Source organism: Coenobita brevimanus, chromosome 53, assembly GCF_032717465.1.
Source record: "Coenobita brevimanus isolate Jiangsu-jjx chromosome 53, ASM3271746v2, whole genome shotgun sequence".
In the NCBI taxonomy this organism is placed as follows: Eukaryota; Metazoa; Arthropoda; class Malacostraca; order Decapoda; family Coenobitidae; genus Coenobita; species Coenobita brevimanus.
The window spans coordinates 42,859,472-42,877,468 of NC_137006.1; the positions used below are offsets into that span (position 1 = coordinate 42,859,472).

A 17,997-nucleotide genomic window follows, 5' to 3' on the forward strand; every position below is an offset into this window, starting at 1 on the left:
TCTGTTAATAGGGAGCTGCCAGTGGACCGTCTGTTAATAGGAGCAACGGCATTTTAACATAGTACCATTGTTCCAGACCAAAATCATTCTTATTTCAGATTTATTTCGTCCCAGAATTAAGATTACGGTACTGTCAATTCAGTAACCCTTTCAATCCAACGACGTACTTAAATAATACCCTCTCTCTCTCTCTCTCTCTCTCTCTCTCTCTCTCTCTCTCTCTCTCTCTCTCTCTCCAGACGATTTTATTCGCCTGAGGATTCACCTAACCCCTCCAGTGCCGAAAAAATCCCTCCTAGGTTGTATAAAGCGTCCCGGAACTAGCAAGAAATGAGCTTAGAAATGCGTCGCTGGTTTCTAGGGACTGAGGAAGGCTAGAAGGGTTAGGAACGTGACTAGAGGCTCCTGTCGTGAGTTTGGGTAGATCTAGAATGGCAGATTTGGGGAGAGGAGCGTGGGATTGATGCTCCATGTTAGAGAAAAGCGCCGTGCAGTAATCCCCCCCATTCCATGTAGTAGTAGTTGTAGTTGTAGTAGTAGTAGTAGTAGTGGAGGTAGTAGTAGTAGTAGTAATGGAGGTAGTAGTAGTAGTAGAAGCCACACAAGCATTTTTCTTTTTTATTCTCTTTTTCATCTCCTCCTCCTCCTCCTCCTCCTCCTCCTCCTCCTTCTCCTCCTCCTCCTCCTCCTTTTCTTCTTCTCCTTCTTCTTCTTCATCATCATCATCATCATCATCATCATCATCTTCTTCATCTTCTTCTCCTTCTTCTTCTTCTTCTTCCTCCTTCTTCCTTCTCCTCCTCCTCCTCCTCCTCCTCCTCCTTCTTCATCTTCTTCTTCTCCTCGTCCTCCTCCTCCTCGTCCTCCTCCTCCTCCTCCTCCTCCTCCTCCTCCTCCTCCTTCTTCTTCTTCTTCTACTTTTTCTTCTTCTTCTTCTTCTTCTCCTCCTCCTCCTCCTCCTCCTCCTCCTCCTCCTTCTTCTTCTTCTTCTACTTTTTCTTCTTCTCCTCGTCCTCCTCCTCCTCCTCCTCCTCCTCCTCCTCCTTCTTCTCCATCTTCTTCTCCTTCCAGGCAATGAGGAGGTCAGTCTCAGCGATGGCTCTCCCGCCGTGGATTGGGGACAGTGGTGGACCTATGACGGGATCTCTGGACCGCGATTCTGGGGCGTGATCAACCCGGCGTGGTCCATGTGTCGCGAGGGCAGGAGACAGTCACCCATTAACATCGACCCCGCCAAAATCGTCTATGACCCCAATTTGACCTCCTTCTCCGTTGATAAAGTTACCGTGAGTCTTTGCAGGCTTTACGTATTTATATTTTGTGTGTGGCTTGCTTTGGCTGTGAGATGGAGGAGGTAATTTCGAAGGTTTGGTGGATATTGAGCGAATGTGGAGCTTATTTGACTAGGCGTTGTGTTGGTGGTTCTAATTTGTGTGTGTGTGTGTGTGTGTGTGTGTGTGTGTGTGTGTTACTAGTACCGGTATAATTTCCTGAATATACAGACTTTGAGCCTTGTTCTGTTCTCCTCATTGTGTCATACGATCTTGAGAGTGTTCTGAGACTTGTCTATATGGGCGAGGTGCTTGATTGATATAAACAGGTAGACTGACAGACACATAGACAGATAGATAGGTAGGTAGACAGACAGACAGATAGGTAGATCAGTGCTGACGCTGGGTGTGTGTAGCTCAGGTGGGCGGGGTGCTGTTGAACACGGGCCACGGCGTTGAGTGGCGTGCAGCACAGGGATCAGCGCTGGCCAACGTGACAGGAGGCCCCCTCAGCTACACCTACACCCTCACCCACGCCAGGATACACTTCGGCCACACCAACCACCTGGGATCAGAACACCTGGTCGATAACAAGGCCTTCACTGGGGAGGTTAGTATAATTGTGTTGTTCTTCAGATATACTCCTTTCACCTAAACTTGGCCCAGAATTTTGTCCTTTTGCTGTTTCTTCCACGGAGCTCAGTGTCAAAATTAATACCGTGGCTCAACATCCGCGCCATAAAACTTCTTCGTGACTAGCAGCTCATCCCAGTGTTAGTCTGTACAACTCAGCATTCAAGATGGAGAGATGGCAATTGTAGCACCAAGTTAGAGTGAAAAGGGTACAGTAAGTAATGCTGTGCACTGCGAACGTTAACGGTGCATTCATAGTGAGTGGTGGAAGTTTAGGATTGTTTGTGTTAGTATGGCATGATGGGGCTGGTTAATTTGAGCCAGCTTCTAGGATTGGTAGTGTTCCCATCAGCCTCGTAGCATAGAACATCGATGTGGACGAAGACACAGGAGTTAAATGTGCAAATATACTATGATACAAAGGTCTGAAGAGTACATACAACCTTTTAAAGACAGACGCTTGAGTGAGATCTGGATAAATTGCTTGCCTGAGCTTAAACATGGGAACTGGAATTTAATATGGGAAAGGGAAAGTGTTTAAGTGCTTACCTAACCCTGTCACCTTAATTACGGTTTCCAGGGTACAACTCACCTGTATTTACCTGTAACGATACCCTCAGTTGTCCAGGTATAAATCAACTGGACTATGTATTTTCAGGTACAGCTTTAGGGGTACAAATGTTACCTGTGCTAACCCTGTACCCTCAGTTACAGCTCTACGGGTACAACTCTCAACTGTACCGTAACTTCAGCCAGGCCTCGTCTCAGGTGTACGGTGTGGTGGCCGTTGCTCTTCTTATACAGGTACATTACACATATGACTTCTCCTTCATTACTCACCTCCCATCTTTCAGTACTCATTTCCCTCCTCTTTCATTTTTCATTTCCCATTCCCTCCAGCACTGAACTCTTGACTCTTTCAGCGCCCACTCACCACCTCTTTCAGTACTCATCTCCTTCAGTATTCACCTCCTACATCATTTCCTTTTCCTTTCAGTGTCCCCTTCTCATTTCCTCCAGAGCAGCATCTTCAACCTCTTCCAGCATCACCTTCCTTTGCTTTCTCCTCCCATCTCTTCCTTCACTTTCATCACCCTCTCATATCATTTTCAGTACTCCTATTTCAGCTCCCTTCCATCCACTATCTATCTGAAGCTTATTTATCTATCTTTAAACCATCTGTCAATCTGTCTATACCCAGACGCTTTAAGCCTGGAAGGGGTGACCACAAACAAATCGCCTCCATGTCGTCCTGTCCCCTGTCATTACCTTGCCCCTTCCCCAGCTGACACCCCCCTCTCTCATATACCTCTCCACTTCATCCTCCATCTCATACTCGGTCTCCGTCGTCTTCTCCCCCCCTCCATCTCACTCACATCACTTTATCAGGTGGAGTCAGGATTCCAGGGGCTTGAATGGTGAGTGAATGGAAGTGTGGCTTATCCAGTTGGGCAAAGGTTGGTTCGTGTCTCATTCTTTCTTTCTTTCTTTTTCTTTTTTGTTTTTTGTTCTCAGGACCCTTCCTTGGATGATGATGATAATGATGATGATGATGATGGTGTTGATAGTGATGATGATGATGATGATGATAATGATGATGATGATGATGTATATGTGTATTTATCAGTCCACAATAAGTCCACTGCAGTTTCGGACATTATTTTCGGAGGGAGAGTGACGGCCAGATTCAACTTTACCCCAAGTTGGTGAAGTACGGTGGAGAAGGTTTTTTTTTGTGTGTGTGTGTGTGTGTGTGTGTGTGTGTGTGTGTAGAAAGAGTACTGCATGTGAAAGTATAAAATCTAAATGTGTGTGTGTGTGTGATTGGCAGGACAGACAAGGTGCACACATTCTACTCACATTATAGTCTCTTCTAACTCTCTCTCTCTCTCTCTCTCTCTCTCTCTCTCTCTCTCTCTCTCTCTCTCTCTCTCTCTCTCTCTCTCTCTCTCTCTCTCTCTCTCTCTCTCTCTCTCTCTCTCTCTCTCTCTCTCTCTCTCTCTCTCTCTCTTTCTAAACTCTCCTTCTTTCCTTCTGACTCTGCCTCTTTCATACCTCTATCTATCTATCAATATATCTATTGCGAGACACCTTAATACCGTAAAGGGGTGGCCACAAACAAATCCCCTCCACGTCGCCCTGCCCTCCACCGTCTGACTGCCTTCCCACCAACTCACAGTACAAGGATACATAAATATTCCTCTCTTTTTCTCCCAGGTGGTACAACAATATTCCTCTTTCTTTCCCAGGTGGTGCATAAATATTCCTCTTTTTTCCCAGGTGGGTGAAAGAGTGACACCAGAATTCAGAGTCTTACTGGAGGGTCTTGGCAACATCACATATGGCGGTGAGTATCTATCTATCTATCTATCTATTTATCTATCTGTCTGTCTGTCTGTCTATCTATTTTTACTTCGACCTGGGTGGTGGAGAGGGGCGCCTTCGCGTGGTGGCACTGATATACCCAGGCGGCTTCACTGCCTGGTTATACACACGTCCCTCAGCTACTTCCCTATCCCCCCAAAGGAAGATGGTGGACTGCAGAAGGGTGATTTAAGCCTTTAGTCCACTGGGTTCACGCTTTAGATGAACCTGAGACTACTACTACTACTACTATTGCAACTACTACAGTTGGTGTTATTATTACTATATTATTATTATTATTATTATTATTATTACTACTACTACTACTACTACTACTACTACTACTACTACTACTACTACTACTACTACTACTACTACCACTACTTTAACTTGGCCTAAAATTACCATCACCATCTCGAACGCTGAGTACACACAAACGATCAAACCTTTCACATGATCGCTAGTCACGAAGAAGTGCTGTGGAAAGGAGGGAGGACTGTGGCATTATCTTTTCCACTGAGCCACGTAAAAGAAGCGACAAAGGGAAAGAAATCTGGACCAGGTTAAGGTGAATATAGTATAGGTCTGTGATGGGCGATTTTCCAAAGCTCATTTTAGTGGATTTCGGATTTGAGTTGTAATTCTTTTAGGCCCAGGCGGATTTCTTTCTTCCCCTCCTATACTCCTTTCACCTTAACTTGGCCCAGAGTTTTGTCCTTTTGCAGCTTATTTCATGTAGCTCAGTGGTAAAGGATAATACTGTGGCTTTCATGATTATAGATTTTGTCTTGATTGTCTTTTGAATGTCTTGTGTCCTGACTCTGGGGATAGGCTAGTGAGTCCTTTCCCTCAGGGCCAAAATATCCACTGCGCGCAACAGATGGAGCCACACACCCTATTTTTGCAGACACAGTACTGGCACACCTATGACCTCACTAATCACCCACTGACCTCACTGACCTCTAATAACTCTCATTAACCACCCACCTAATGCCCACTTAACCATCTCACTAACAACCTTCCTAACCACCCACTTAACGTCACTAACCACCCACTCTGCCCCAGGGTCATCCGTCACAGCAGCGTCACTTGTGGTACGGGGTCTGCTACCTGCCACGGAGCACTACTTGACCTACGACGGGTCACTCACACAGCCGGCGTGTCACGAAACTGTCACCTGGATTATACCGAACAAGCCTCTGTACATCAACACTGCCATGGTGAGTTGACCTGAGATAGATAGATAGATAGGCAGATAGATAGAGAGGAGGGTGAATAGCGAGGAAAATGATTGACGTCTATTTGATTGATGAATTAAATAATGCATGAAAAACAGAGTGGTGAAGAAGGTATATCTGAGCGAATTTGAAGGAGGGAGGAGGCGAGGTAGGCCAAGGAGAAGGTGGAGAGATATGGTGGATGAGTGTGTGAGGAAGAGAGGTTTGGAAGTCGGTGAGGCTAGGGGACTGACAGGAGATCGAGCTGGCTGGATCAATGTTGTGAGGAGAAGTGCATGATCAGGGATTTGGCACCCCTTTTTAACGTGGCAGCGTCCGGATTGACTCAGTTGGATACGTTTATGTGAAGCTACAGAACGTGATGAATGTTTTTGGCGTATCCTATAGAGCCAGGATTCCGGGGGCTTGAATGATGAGTGCATGGAAGCGTGGCCCGTTGGATTAGGCAAATTTGGGCTGTCTGGACATTGCTACTCCTCACCTTGCCCTAGGGTGGGAAAGGAGGTCCGAATGATGATGAAATAAGTGAATAGGTTAATGGGTTAATGGGTGACTGAGTTGAGTGTAAGAATAGTGGTGATTGAGGCGGTGGCTTAGTGGTATCGTGTACGCCTTCCAGCTGCATCAACTGAGGGCGCTGCGTCAGGGTAACTCTTCCAGTCTGGCCCACGCCCCCCTGGCCAACAACTTCCGGCCCGTCCAGACCGCCCACCACCGCACCATACGCACCAACATTCACTTCACCACCACCACAAGGGTATGTCACCACCACACCACACCACCACACGCACCAACATTCACTTCACCACCATCACCAACCAGTACACAATAATATCCACCACCACCACACCACCGCACCAGACGCACCAACATTCACTTCACCACCACCACACCACCGCACCAGACGCACCAACATTCACTTCACCACCACCACAGGGGTATGTAGTCACCACCACACCACCACACCGTACACACAAACATCCTCCACCACCACCACCACACCACCATCACCAGACAAAAGAAGATTCAACGTATCCCTGTTTTAAAGAAGACAAAACACACCTCCTCTCGTCCTATCTAATACACCTAAGTCCACAAACACAGGGACGTGATTAAAGTAGCAGGTGTGATGGCGGGATGGAGTGTAGCGCGTAGGTTTGAGGTCCCAAGAGGCTACTAAAGGCGGTTTTTTTATAATCCAATCACCTAATACCTGGAGTCACTTAACCTTAATTGATCTGGGGTTCACCTGAGTAACACCGGGCTGACTAGGAACTTGGAGCACACGCACACACAAAACACACACACACACACACACACACACACACACACACACACACACACACACACACACACACACACACACACACACACACACACACTTAAGGAACAAGATGCCACACTAATAAACACAGCAAAATATCTCCATTCATAAGTACTTGCAACAGTGTAATTAGATTGAATACTAGATTGTTAGAACTTTATTGGTAGATAATCTAGAAAATACAGATTCTCTCTCTCTCTCTCTCTCTCTCTCTCTCTCTCTCTCTCTCTCTCTCTCTCTCTCTCTCTCTCTCTCTCTCTCTCTCTCTCTCTGTATAAAACAGTAGAACTTCTTTATCAAAATCATACCTCGCTTGGATCAGTTAGTCTGTGTGTGTCTCTCTCCCCTCCTCTTCCTCCTCCTCCTCCTTCTTCCTCTTCCTCCTCCTTCTTCCTCTTCCTCCTCCTCCTCCTTCTTCCTCTTCCTCCTCCTCCTCCTTCTTCCTCTTCCTCTTCCTCTTCCTTCCTCCTCCTCCTCCCGTAACTGCTTCACGCCTCACCTCCCTCGCATTGTTTTCTGCCTGTAATTTGCTGGCTTCTTTTGTCTTCTTTCCTTCCTCTCTCCCTCCAGTACACCATTTTTCCTTCCAGACCTTCACTCCCACGCCTCTGTTTCCCATACTTTGTCTTGTCGGTTTCTCTTCCTCTTATTTTAGTATTTATTGTCTTCTTTTAGCTTGCCAGTCTCTCTTGTTTAGTGTTTTAGCTTTTTTCTTGAGCTTCCCCTTATTTCTTTGCTTCGTCTTCCCGTTTTCTGTCTTCCTCCTTCGTGCTGTATTACGTGTGCCAGCAATTCTCTCTCTCTCTCTCTCTCTCTCTCTCTCTCTCTCTCTCTCTCTCTCTCTCTCTCTCTCTCTCTCTCTCTCTCTCTAACACATCTAAAAGTAGCTTAAGATGGAATTATTAGGGAACTTGTGTCTTGATAATAATGTGAAAGATAGGAGAATATTTACGTGTGTGTGTGTGTGTGTGTGTGTGTGTGTGTGTGTGTGTGTGTGTGTGTGTGTGTGTGTGTGTGTGTGTGTGTGTGTGTGTGTGTGTGTGTGTGTGTGTGTGTGTGTGTGTGTGTGTGTGTGTGTGTGTGTGTGTGTGTGTGTGTGTGTGTGAGAGAGAGAGAGAGAGAGAGAGAGAGTTGCGTGTCCACCTGTTAATTATACTTCCGTCTCACCTGTCACGCTCTTACCTGCCGTGCGTCGCAGGGAGAGCGTTGCCGAGCAGCGGATCAGCGCCCGCTCTATAAAGGTGAGTCTGCGCCACGTATTCCCAGCGGTTAATAAAGCTCCCTAACACCTCTTCCTTGGCGATTTATTTTTGGATATGGCTGGTTAATATCGTTTTTTAACTTATTTATGCAGAGTATGGCGATGTTTGAAGGAAGCTCCCTAACACCTCTTCCTTGGCGATTTATTTTTGGATATGGCTGGTTAATATCCTTTTGTGCGTTAGTTATGCAGAGTATTGCGATGTTTGAAGGATTGATGTAACGCAGAGGAGAAAGGTAAGGTATAATAAGTAAAATAAATCGCTTAGGGATAGGTGTTAGGGAACTTCCTTAACCAACGAGAATATGGAACTTTGACCCTTATTCTCATCGGTTATTGAGTTGGAAATTAAATACGTCTTGATATTGAGTTTTCTGTTTTTTTTGTTTTGTTTTTTTTTTAAGAAAATCCTGACCTGTCTCAAAAGAAAACGAAAAACTTGGGAAAGCCTCTATATCTCATCATGGGTTATTATTATTATTATTATTATTATTATTGTTGTTGTTGTTTTTGTTGTTGTTGTTGCAAATACTAGTACTACAACTATTATTATTATTATTATTATTATTATTATTATTATTATTATTATTATTACTACTACTACTACTACTACTACTACTACTACTACTACTACTGCTGCTGCTACTACTACTACTACTACTACTAATAATAATAATAATAATAATAATAATACTGCTACTACTACTACTACTATTACTACCACCACTACTACTACTACTACTATTATTATTATTATTATTATTATTATTATTATTATTATTATTATTATTATTATTCCCTTGCAGCTAACACCTGGCCTGGGTCGTGATAGCGCTGCAGCCTCACCTTAATTACGTGTCAGGTGTGGCCAGGTAGGTAATGACAGAATATCCTACCTTTAGAACAGTGCACCTAACTCCTTTCCTCTAGCAACTTATTTTCTACCTCCAGACGATTTTATTCAGCTCAGGGGAGATTTTCAGGCCTGGAGGGGTTAGGTAAAGCCGTGAGAGAGAGAAAAAAAAATTACCTCTTTCTGCCATAGATTCTGCAAACCTTCTTTCCTTGGCGATTTATTCTTCATATCACACCTTGTGATTTATTTATATCTTAAACAGACATGGATAGATAGATAGATAAACATAGATAGAAAAACAGATAGATAAACAGATAGATAGATAACTAGATAGATAAGTAAATAGACAGACATATACAGACTGACTGACAGATAGATAGATTCCAGTGACGTAAATTCTGTCTTATTCAAGCTGTCTTAAGAAAATTTGGTTTGACATAAGATCTGTCATACTGAAGGGGTTAATCCAAGCTTTATCCAGGCTGTACAGCAAGGGTGGGGAACCTTTCTCCTATTAAGGGCCATTAGGATATGTTTAACATCATTCGTGGGCCATACAAAATTATCAACTTAAAATCAACTGTAGCCAGGTATATTATATGTATATGTATATTCGTTCATGAGTTGATGAAATTGCATTTATGAATTTCCTCGCGGACCTGATCAAATGGTCTTGCGGGCCTTATGCGGCCCGGAGGCCGGACGTTCCCCACCCCTGCTCTACTGTACAGACTCTGTTAAGCCCCTTCAGTTCGAGAAGCTCTCTCCAAAATCCAAAAAAAAAAAAAAAATGAAGTAGAAAGAAATTTTTAAAAGTACGTCCTGGGGGTGAAGTGGTTATCAAGCTTAGAAAATTAAAACAAATGAATATATAAAAAAAAGTTGTTGGTACTAATATATGCTCTCTCTCTCTCTCTCTCTCTCTCTCTCTCTCTCTCTCTCTCTCTCTCTCTCTCTCTCTCTCTCTCTTTTTAGCATAGCAAAATGTAGTTGACCGTCCTCCCCTCAAACAACTCTTCCACCACCGGTACAGTCGCCATCAAAAGTCCACTGACACTCCCCTGCTGGCTGTGGTATGGAAAGAAGGAAGGAAAGAAGGACACTCTGATGTTTGGCCGAAGGAGGAAGGAAGGACATCGGGTGAAGACGGAAGGAAGGAAGGAAGGACACCATCTGACGTTCGGGAAAGAATGGGAAGTGTGGAGGGAAGAAAACGGTGTTGGTAGGGGATCATCAGCCAATTTCTCATTGTTATAGTCTTCTGAAAGACTTTGTTATACTCCAAGTCGCAGCGCTATGACCTACTTTGTTTCTGTGCTTAGAATAGTGGCTAATATGAAGTGATGTATCTTCAGTGAGAGGTTGATATTTGCAGCAGTACATAACAAGAACTGGAGAAGTGTTTGCTGTGTCTGTCGGACCCTCTACAAGGCATGACTACATATCCATAACAGAAGGGACTGTGGTAAGGACAGAAGGGGGAATAGGGACCACACACATCACTCCCTCAGTCCATGAAGACCGTGAGAGCAGCCAGGCAGGGGTTCGGTGGGAGAGAGAGTGCTAATGATACCAAACATCAAGCTGAAAAATTATTTACATTTTGTTTCTATTCAGTGACTTGTCTTCTGTAGTTGTATCTGTTAGTGACATGTATACAGTATTTACGGTATATATTATAAACATTATGCATCTGGAGGCTCTGAACATGACCTATAAGAGATCTAATATATGAGATCTAACTTATATAAGAAATCTAAGACTACGTTTCTACAGTGAAAACCTGGTCCGGCTGGCGGGTACCGGGTTGGCTGGTGCATGACACATAAATAGGGACGAAAAATGACATAAAAGAGGCCTAAAAAGGTCCCCATCAAAGACCTACCATTCCCTAGCATTCTGTTCGATTGCTGGAGTGAACATGTGGCTCTAGTCTGAACACTGCTGGATACAGTAAGTGACTCAGAGGCAAAGGAGACAGTAGGCCGGCCCCCGCAACTCGCACGACCTGGCGTTAAGAAAAATAAAGTTCGGCTTGCTTCAGACGGTTTTATTCTGGCTGGGAAAAATTTTGAAATGGAGGGGTTAGATAAGGCCTTCGTTAACCCCTTCATAACAGAGGCCTTCCTAAATTGAATATAGTCGTCGAGAAGGTGCAAGAAGAAAGCAAGATATGATTAGAGTCAAGAGGTGCGAATCTTTGTAGTGATAGTGGTTCGAATATTGCATCTTCCTATATCTTGTGTGTTGCAGGGGCGGCTTAGTTTGCTGGAGTGAGATGCGTGGACATTTTAGCAGCTTCGAGAAATTAGTAGTCAACCCTGCAGTTAGTGGACGTAAAAAAAGAAAATGGAAAGAGTCATGGGAAGTAGAAAATGGTGCAGGGCAGACACTGGTAACCCTTGAACGTCCCCCGCAACACACCAAAATATTCTCCCGTTGGTGGCAAGGGCAGTGCAATCTATGGATCACCTTGAAGACCGAGTACTTAAATATGGGTGGCACTACATATCAACAACACTGATAGTTCTAAAACAATGATAGCCCAGGTAAACATAGGAAGACAAATAAAAACAAACACAGGAGTTGTCTTGATCACCTGCGGACACAATATTTCAGGTCCTCGTAGTGAAGGGACTAAGATGACGAATAACGTGTGAAAACTGAAGTACGTAGTCGGGGTGAAGAGGTTGAAGACTCTGAAAATGTTAACTATACTCTTTTCACCTTAACTTGGCCCAGATTCTCGTCCTTTTGCAGCTTATTTCACGTAGCTCAGTGGCAAAGACATGACACGTGCTGTACATCCATTCCATAGCACTTCCTCGTGACTAGCATCAAACTGGGGATTCAAGATGGAGAGATGGCAATTTTGGGCCAAGTTAAGTGAAAGGAGTATAGTTTTTTTTTTCGCATAATCTATACATCCCGTGAAGTAGTAGTAGTCGTAGTAGTAATAGTAGTAGTAGTAGTAATTGCAACTCCAGTCTCACGTGAATTTGAACCTTGTGGACTGCAGGCTTAAGTTCCTCTTCTGTAGTCCACCATCCTCACCTACTACTACTACTACTACTACTACTTCTACTACTACTACTACTACTACTACTACTTCTACTACTACTACTACTACTACTTCTACTACTACTACTACTACTTCTACTACTACTACTACTACTTCTACTACTACTACTACTTCTACTACTTCTACTACTACTACTACTACTACTACTATTTTTAGATCATGGTTAAAAAAAAACAAATATTCCAGTGGTATGTCCATTCCTAGAGATTGTACTTAAAAATTTGTGCCAAGGCTTTTTCAATAAAATATATAAAGATTCCTTAGAGTTCCTCCTTTACCTCGAATAGTAAAGATAGGTGAAGAATAGTCAAGAGAATAGTATAATGGACGCCAAGACCAACTATGCAGCTTCCACAATCACCCATGTTTGTATCTGTAAGGGGAATGATAGTGCATGCGAGATAAGACACCGCCACACCCACACCAGCAGAATGAGCCACAAAACTTAAGGGAACGCAGCTGATAGGGCAAGTAGGAGTTTTATTTCAAAGTGTAAGTGTTTTTCCTTGATATACTAGCCTCCACTTTTTAACACACGTCAGGAAAAACAGAAAAACACAGGAACAAACAAGAGAGAGGGTGTGATAATGTGCCAATGTGTGAGAGTAAAAGAGGAAGTTTTTTTATGAGGGTACGTGTAAGCAGAATTAAGAGGACTCAGCCGAAACAAATGTAAATAAATAGGAATAAAGAAATAAATATGTAAATGAGGTGATAAAAAGGTAAGGAAGTGTAATTTTCTTAAGATTTCCAATTAGCTTTTACAACGAGATGATGTGTGTGTGTGCAAGAAACGGGACATTGCACACACACACACACACACACACACACACACACACACACACACACACACAAGACTGCTCAGCGGGTCTTGCAAATACCTTAAATTCTTCTCTTGCAGTACCTTAAATTCTTCTCTTGCAATACCTTAAATTCTTCTCCTGCAAATACCTTAAATTCTTCTCTTGCAAATACCTTAAATTCTTCTCTTGCAATACCTTAAATTCTTCTCTTGCAAATACCTTAAATTCTTCTCTTGCAAATACCTTAAATTCTTCTCTTGCAATACCTTAAATTCTTCTCTTGCAATGCCTTAAATTCTTCTCTTGCAATACCCTAAATTCTTCTCTTGCAATACCCTAAATTCTTCTCTTGCAAATACCTTAAATTCTTCTCTTGCAAATACCTTAAATTCTTCTCTTGCAATACCCTAAATTCTTCTCTTGCAAATACCTTAAATTCTTCTCTTGCAAATACCTTAAATTCTTCTCTTGCAATACCCTAAATTCTTCTCTTGCAAATACCTTAAATTCTTCTCTTGCAATACCTTAAATTCTTCTCTTGCAATACCTTAAATTCTTCTCTTGCAAATACCTTAAATTCTTCTCTTGCAATACCTTAAATTCTTCTCTTGCAATACCTTAAATTCTTCTCTTGCAAATACCTTAAATTCTTCTCTTGCAATACCTTAAATTCTTCTCTTGCAAATACCTTAAATTCTTCTCTTGCAATACCTTAAATTCTTCTCTTGCAAATACATTACATTCTTCTCTTGCAATGCCTTAAATTCTTCTCTTGCAATACCTTAAATTCTTCTCTTGCAATACCTTAAATTCTTCTCTTGCAATACCTTAAATTCTTCTCTTGCAATACCTTAAATTCTCCTCTTGCAATACCTTAAATTCTTCTACCTTAAATTCTTCTCTTGCAATACCCTAAATTCTTCTCTTGCAATACCTTAAATTCTGCACTGCAGCGACTCATTTCCCCCCCTCCTTTTTTTTCTTTCCTACCTTCAAAAAATTCTGCTCAATTTTGGACTGGTTTTTCAAAGTGATGGGGTTATATCATAGCTTATATTAACACCATACTAGTAGATATCTTTCCCATGTATAAAAAAAAAAAATGGAGATAGCCATAGTAAGCTAAGAATAAGAAAAAAAAAAAGATATGCAAGGCGTTTAGAATATTTACACTGAGAAAATGTGTACTGAAGCCTATAATATTCCACTGATACTCACGGGTTACTATGTAGATGAATAAAATCTTCAGGTGGTAATTGGAATAAGCTAATAATAATAATAATAATAATAATAATAATAACTGGGTATTGGTGACCTGGAAAACGGAACACTCAAGAATGTTTTCAAGACGAGGAGACTTCGGCTGTGGAGACGGTCGGGACGGGCATTTGGGAGTCGGCAGCCGTGGAGTGAGGAGGTGAGTAATCTTAGTTCTGTCTATTGTCTCGTAGGGTAAGGGGCTCTATAACACCTGTCCTTGCACGTGTAGGTTCTTTATGTAATGTGTGTTGATATAGAAAAAGATACAGCAACATACAAGAGAGTAATATGCTGTAACATACAAAATGAATCCCTGGGAGACACTAAAGCCTCGATTAGTCACAGAATGCGAACCCAGCCTAGGGTGTTGTATAAGGAGACGAAAATATAGGTTTAGTAAATGTTGTAGCCTGTCTCACTTTCTGGATGTTGTGGTTGGTTTGATGTTGATTTGTGCGAAGTATGAATGTGTATACAGGAATTACAAGCAAGCCCCTGAGACCGGATGGCTAGCAGTAAAATGGCAAGCTGTTTGTTGCTGGTTCGGTCCACTAACAACTGCCGAGTTAGTGAATGTTCCTACACGATATTGTTTAAAAGTGGTCCACAGTATACTTCACACTATAAAGAAAAATAATTACTTTGGACTGTGATAATAAGATTTACACGATACTAAAAACGATCATTGTTGAAATTGGATCATCGCGTAGAGTCCAAAGCAGCTTCACTCAGATCGCCGCGTGAGTCAGCCAGACGGAACACAACAGCAGTAGCATCCAGACCGCCAGGTAAGCTTCGCACCGCCCCTTTCTCTTCTCACCTACACACTGGGGGGGCGCGGTGGCACAGAGGTAGCGCGCTGGACTCGTAATCGGGGGATTGCGAGTTCGAGCCTCGTCCGGGCTGCCGTGCCGGGAGTGGTAGCTCGCTCCTGTAACCCTAGCGGGGCTATATAGTCCAATACAGGGCTTAGCTCGGGGGAACTCCATTTCTCCCATTTTTTTCCCACCTACACAGCTGTTCACCCGACTGTTTCGGAAGACCTTTTAATAGTATAAGTAACATTTAAATCCTTACTGCTCAGGAAGATGAAGGTTAGCATCATAATTCTCATGTATAAACCAAAATTCTAGGGTCCTACTTTCTGCCTGTTTCATAGTTGGGTTTAATTCATAATATTCGGTAATATCGGAGCAGTCATATGTTAAGTAACTGCTTTAAACTACGTAATGTCATGATCTATCTATCTGTCTATTGCCAGACGCCTTAATCCCGTTTGGGGTGGCCACAAACAAATCGCTTCCAAGTCGCCCTGTCCCCCGCCATTTCACTGCCCTGCTCCCAACTCACACCCCCCTCTCTCATATACCTCTCCACCCCATCCCTCCATCTCATCCTCGGCCTCCCCCTCCTTCTTCCCCCCTCCTTCTTCCCCCCTCCTTCTTCCCCCCTCCTTCTTCCCCCCTCCTTCTTCCCCCCTCCTTCTTCCCCCCTCCACCTCACTCACATACACTCTCTTCGTCAGTCTTTCACCCTCCATCCTCTCCACATGGCCAAACCGCCTCAGTGATATTTTCCTTTTCCCTAGTCTTGTCTCAGGATTTTCTTATGGGAACTTGGATATTGATAATGGACTTTGCATGATACTAGACGATTTAGGACTGTAATATGGCTGATGATTTTGGTTATACGTGAACTCGCCTTTATTTAGATGTATATTACGCAAGATTTTTTGTTCACAGATTAGGTAGAGAGGAAGAGCCCGACCACCACCACCACCATCCATCAGACCTTGACCACAATACCGCCACACCACACCACACTACACCAAACCTCCAGCCAGTTCACACCACCACCCTCTCTCCCTCAGTCTTCTCCACCCTTCTTCCCCTGTCTACGCCACTGTTTTACATCAAAGTATGTATCATCCATCCTCAAAGTGGTAAGCATGAAGTTTCTGAGTAACCTGACTTTTCCAGACTCAAGTTGACCCTATTAATTGGAATTCGACAGTGTAAAGATTAACGATAATTTTAACTCATTACTTTCTCACTATTCGGCTTCTTCTGGTGTCAAAATTACACAGAAAATAACTACAAATATATATACCAGACTCGTGATTAAAGGCAGGCTGTTATTCAAATGCAAAATGTTGTTAGCTCTGGTAGTGACAAAAAAATGATCGCTAAAGGTAATACGGGACAGTAACCGTGATTGATCTTGGTTATTTTTAGATGCACATGAGGGAAAGCAACGTGTGGCTGATTTGTTTACTTAGCACCAGGATTTGGCTATGTCACACTCCAGGATCAGTTAGGGATGGCTATGATAAAACAGGATTGTGAGAGAGAGTCCCTGTTTGTTGTAGTTTTTAAAAAAGCGGGAAGCCTGGTCGCACACCCTGAGTCTCTCTCTCTCTCTCTCTCTCTCTCTCTCTCTCTCTCTCTCTCTCTCTCTCTCTCTCTCTCTCTCTCTCACTCTCAAAAGCGCCACTTAAAGAATTAACTAGCGATTAAAACCCTGAAATAACACGACTGTCGATTAAATATTCACTAGTACTGCATCAGAAGTCTCACACACACACACGCACACACGCACACGCACACACGGACACTCACACGGACACACACAAGGACGCACGTACACATGCCCGCACGCATGCATCCATACACTTTTATTCACGCATGTATACATCCATACGTACACACATACATACACACACACACACACACACACACACACACACACACACACACACACACACACACACACACACACACACATGCATACGTACACTGGATGATGTTTATTGATATCACCGAATAGAAAGATTTATTTTAAATTCGAGAAGAATAAATCTTTTTGAAATGTCAGTGTAAGTTATTATTATTATTATTATTATTATTATTATTATTATTATTATCATTATTATTATTATTATTATTATTATTATTATCATTATTATTATGATTATTATTATTATTACTAGATTGTGGTTGGGAGTGATGACAGAACGAAGACCCCTACCTCACCACTACCACACCACCACCACCACCACACAACCACACCACCACCACCACCACCACACCACCACCACCACCTTCAATCTCCCCCACTCCTTCCCCACCAGTCCACCTAGTTGCCTCACCTCCCACACTAATTCCTCCTCCACAGCAGTAAGTACAAAATAATCTTAATCTGTTATTTTTTTTAGACATTCTTTTAGTTAACAATATTTAACTGAAACTCTTATTTATTTATTTTTTTTAGATAGAGGCAAGTAAACTATCATTTTAACCTATCATCTTAAGGTTATATTTACCTGGCTTCTCCATTTGCATAAGTCATCTATCTATCTATCTATTGCCACACGCCTTAATCCCGTAAGAGGGGTGGTCACAAACAAATCGCCTCCATGTCGCTCTGTTCCCCGCCATTTCACTGCCCTGCTCCCGGCTCACATCCCTCTCTCTCTCATATACCCGTCCACTCCATCACTCCACCTCATCCTCGGCCTCCCCCTCCCTCTCCCCCCCTCCTCCACCTCACTCACATACACTGTCCTCGTCAGTCTCTCACTCTCCATCCTCTCCACATGGCCAAACCACCTCCGTGTGTTCCTCCTAACGCTTCCTATCACATCCACATCAATTAAGCTGATTATAAAGTTCATGTTTGATTAACCGGGCAATTATAGAGTTAAATGCAATTAGTGGGGTTTAATATGCACAGCGAGGCTCTATAATGCGTCACTAAATTCATTATGGAAAACCCAAACATTTTTTCCTTAGCGATTTAGTCTTGGATACGGCTGGATAACATCTTTACATAGGTCATCTATGGAGAGTATGGCGATATGGGAATTACATGTGGAGGACAATAAGGTGTAATTAGCAAAACGAGTC

The 17,997-nt window shown here is 42.9% G+C and overlaps 1 protein-coding gene across 1 annotated transcript in view; it reads left to right on the forward strand.

Moving 5' to 3' along the window:
- The window catches only part of LOC145400817 (carbonic anhydrase-related protein 10-like), a 59,143-nt gene that overhangs the window by 9,220 nt on the left and 31,926 nt on the right, over positions 1–17,997 (forward strand). The window contains exons 3-8 of the mRNA XM_080273253.1: positions 1,072–1,286; positions 1,693–1,881; positions 2,613–2,708; positions 4,185–4,251; positions 5,334–5,488; positions 6,126–6,263. Coding sequence (XP_080129379.1) covers positions 1,072–1,286; positions 1,693–1,881; positions 2,613–2,708; positions 4,185–4,251; positions 5,334–5,488; positions 6,126–6,263 — 860 coding nt within the window. The remainder of the gene's footprint in view (positions 1–1,071; positions 1,287–1,692; positions 1,882–2,612; positions 2,709–4,184; positions 4,252–5,333; positions 5,489–6,125; positions 6,264–17,997) is intronic.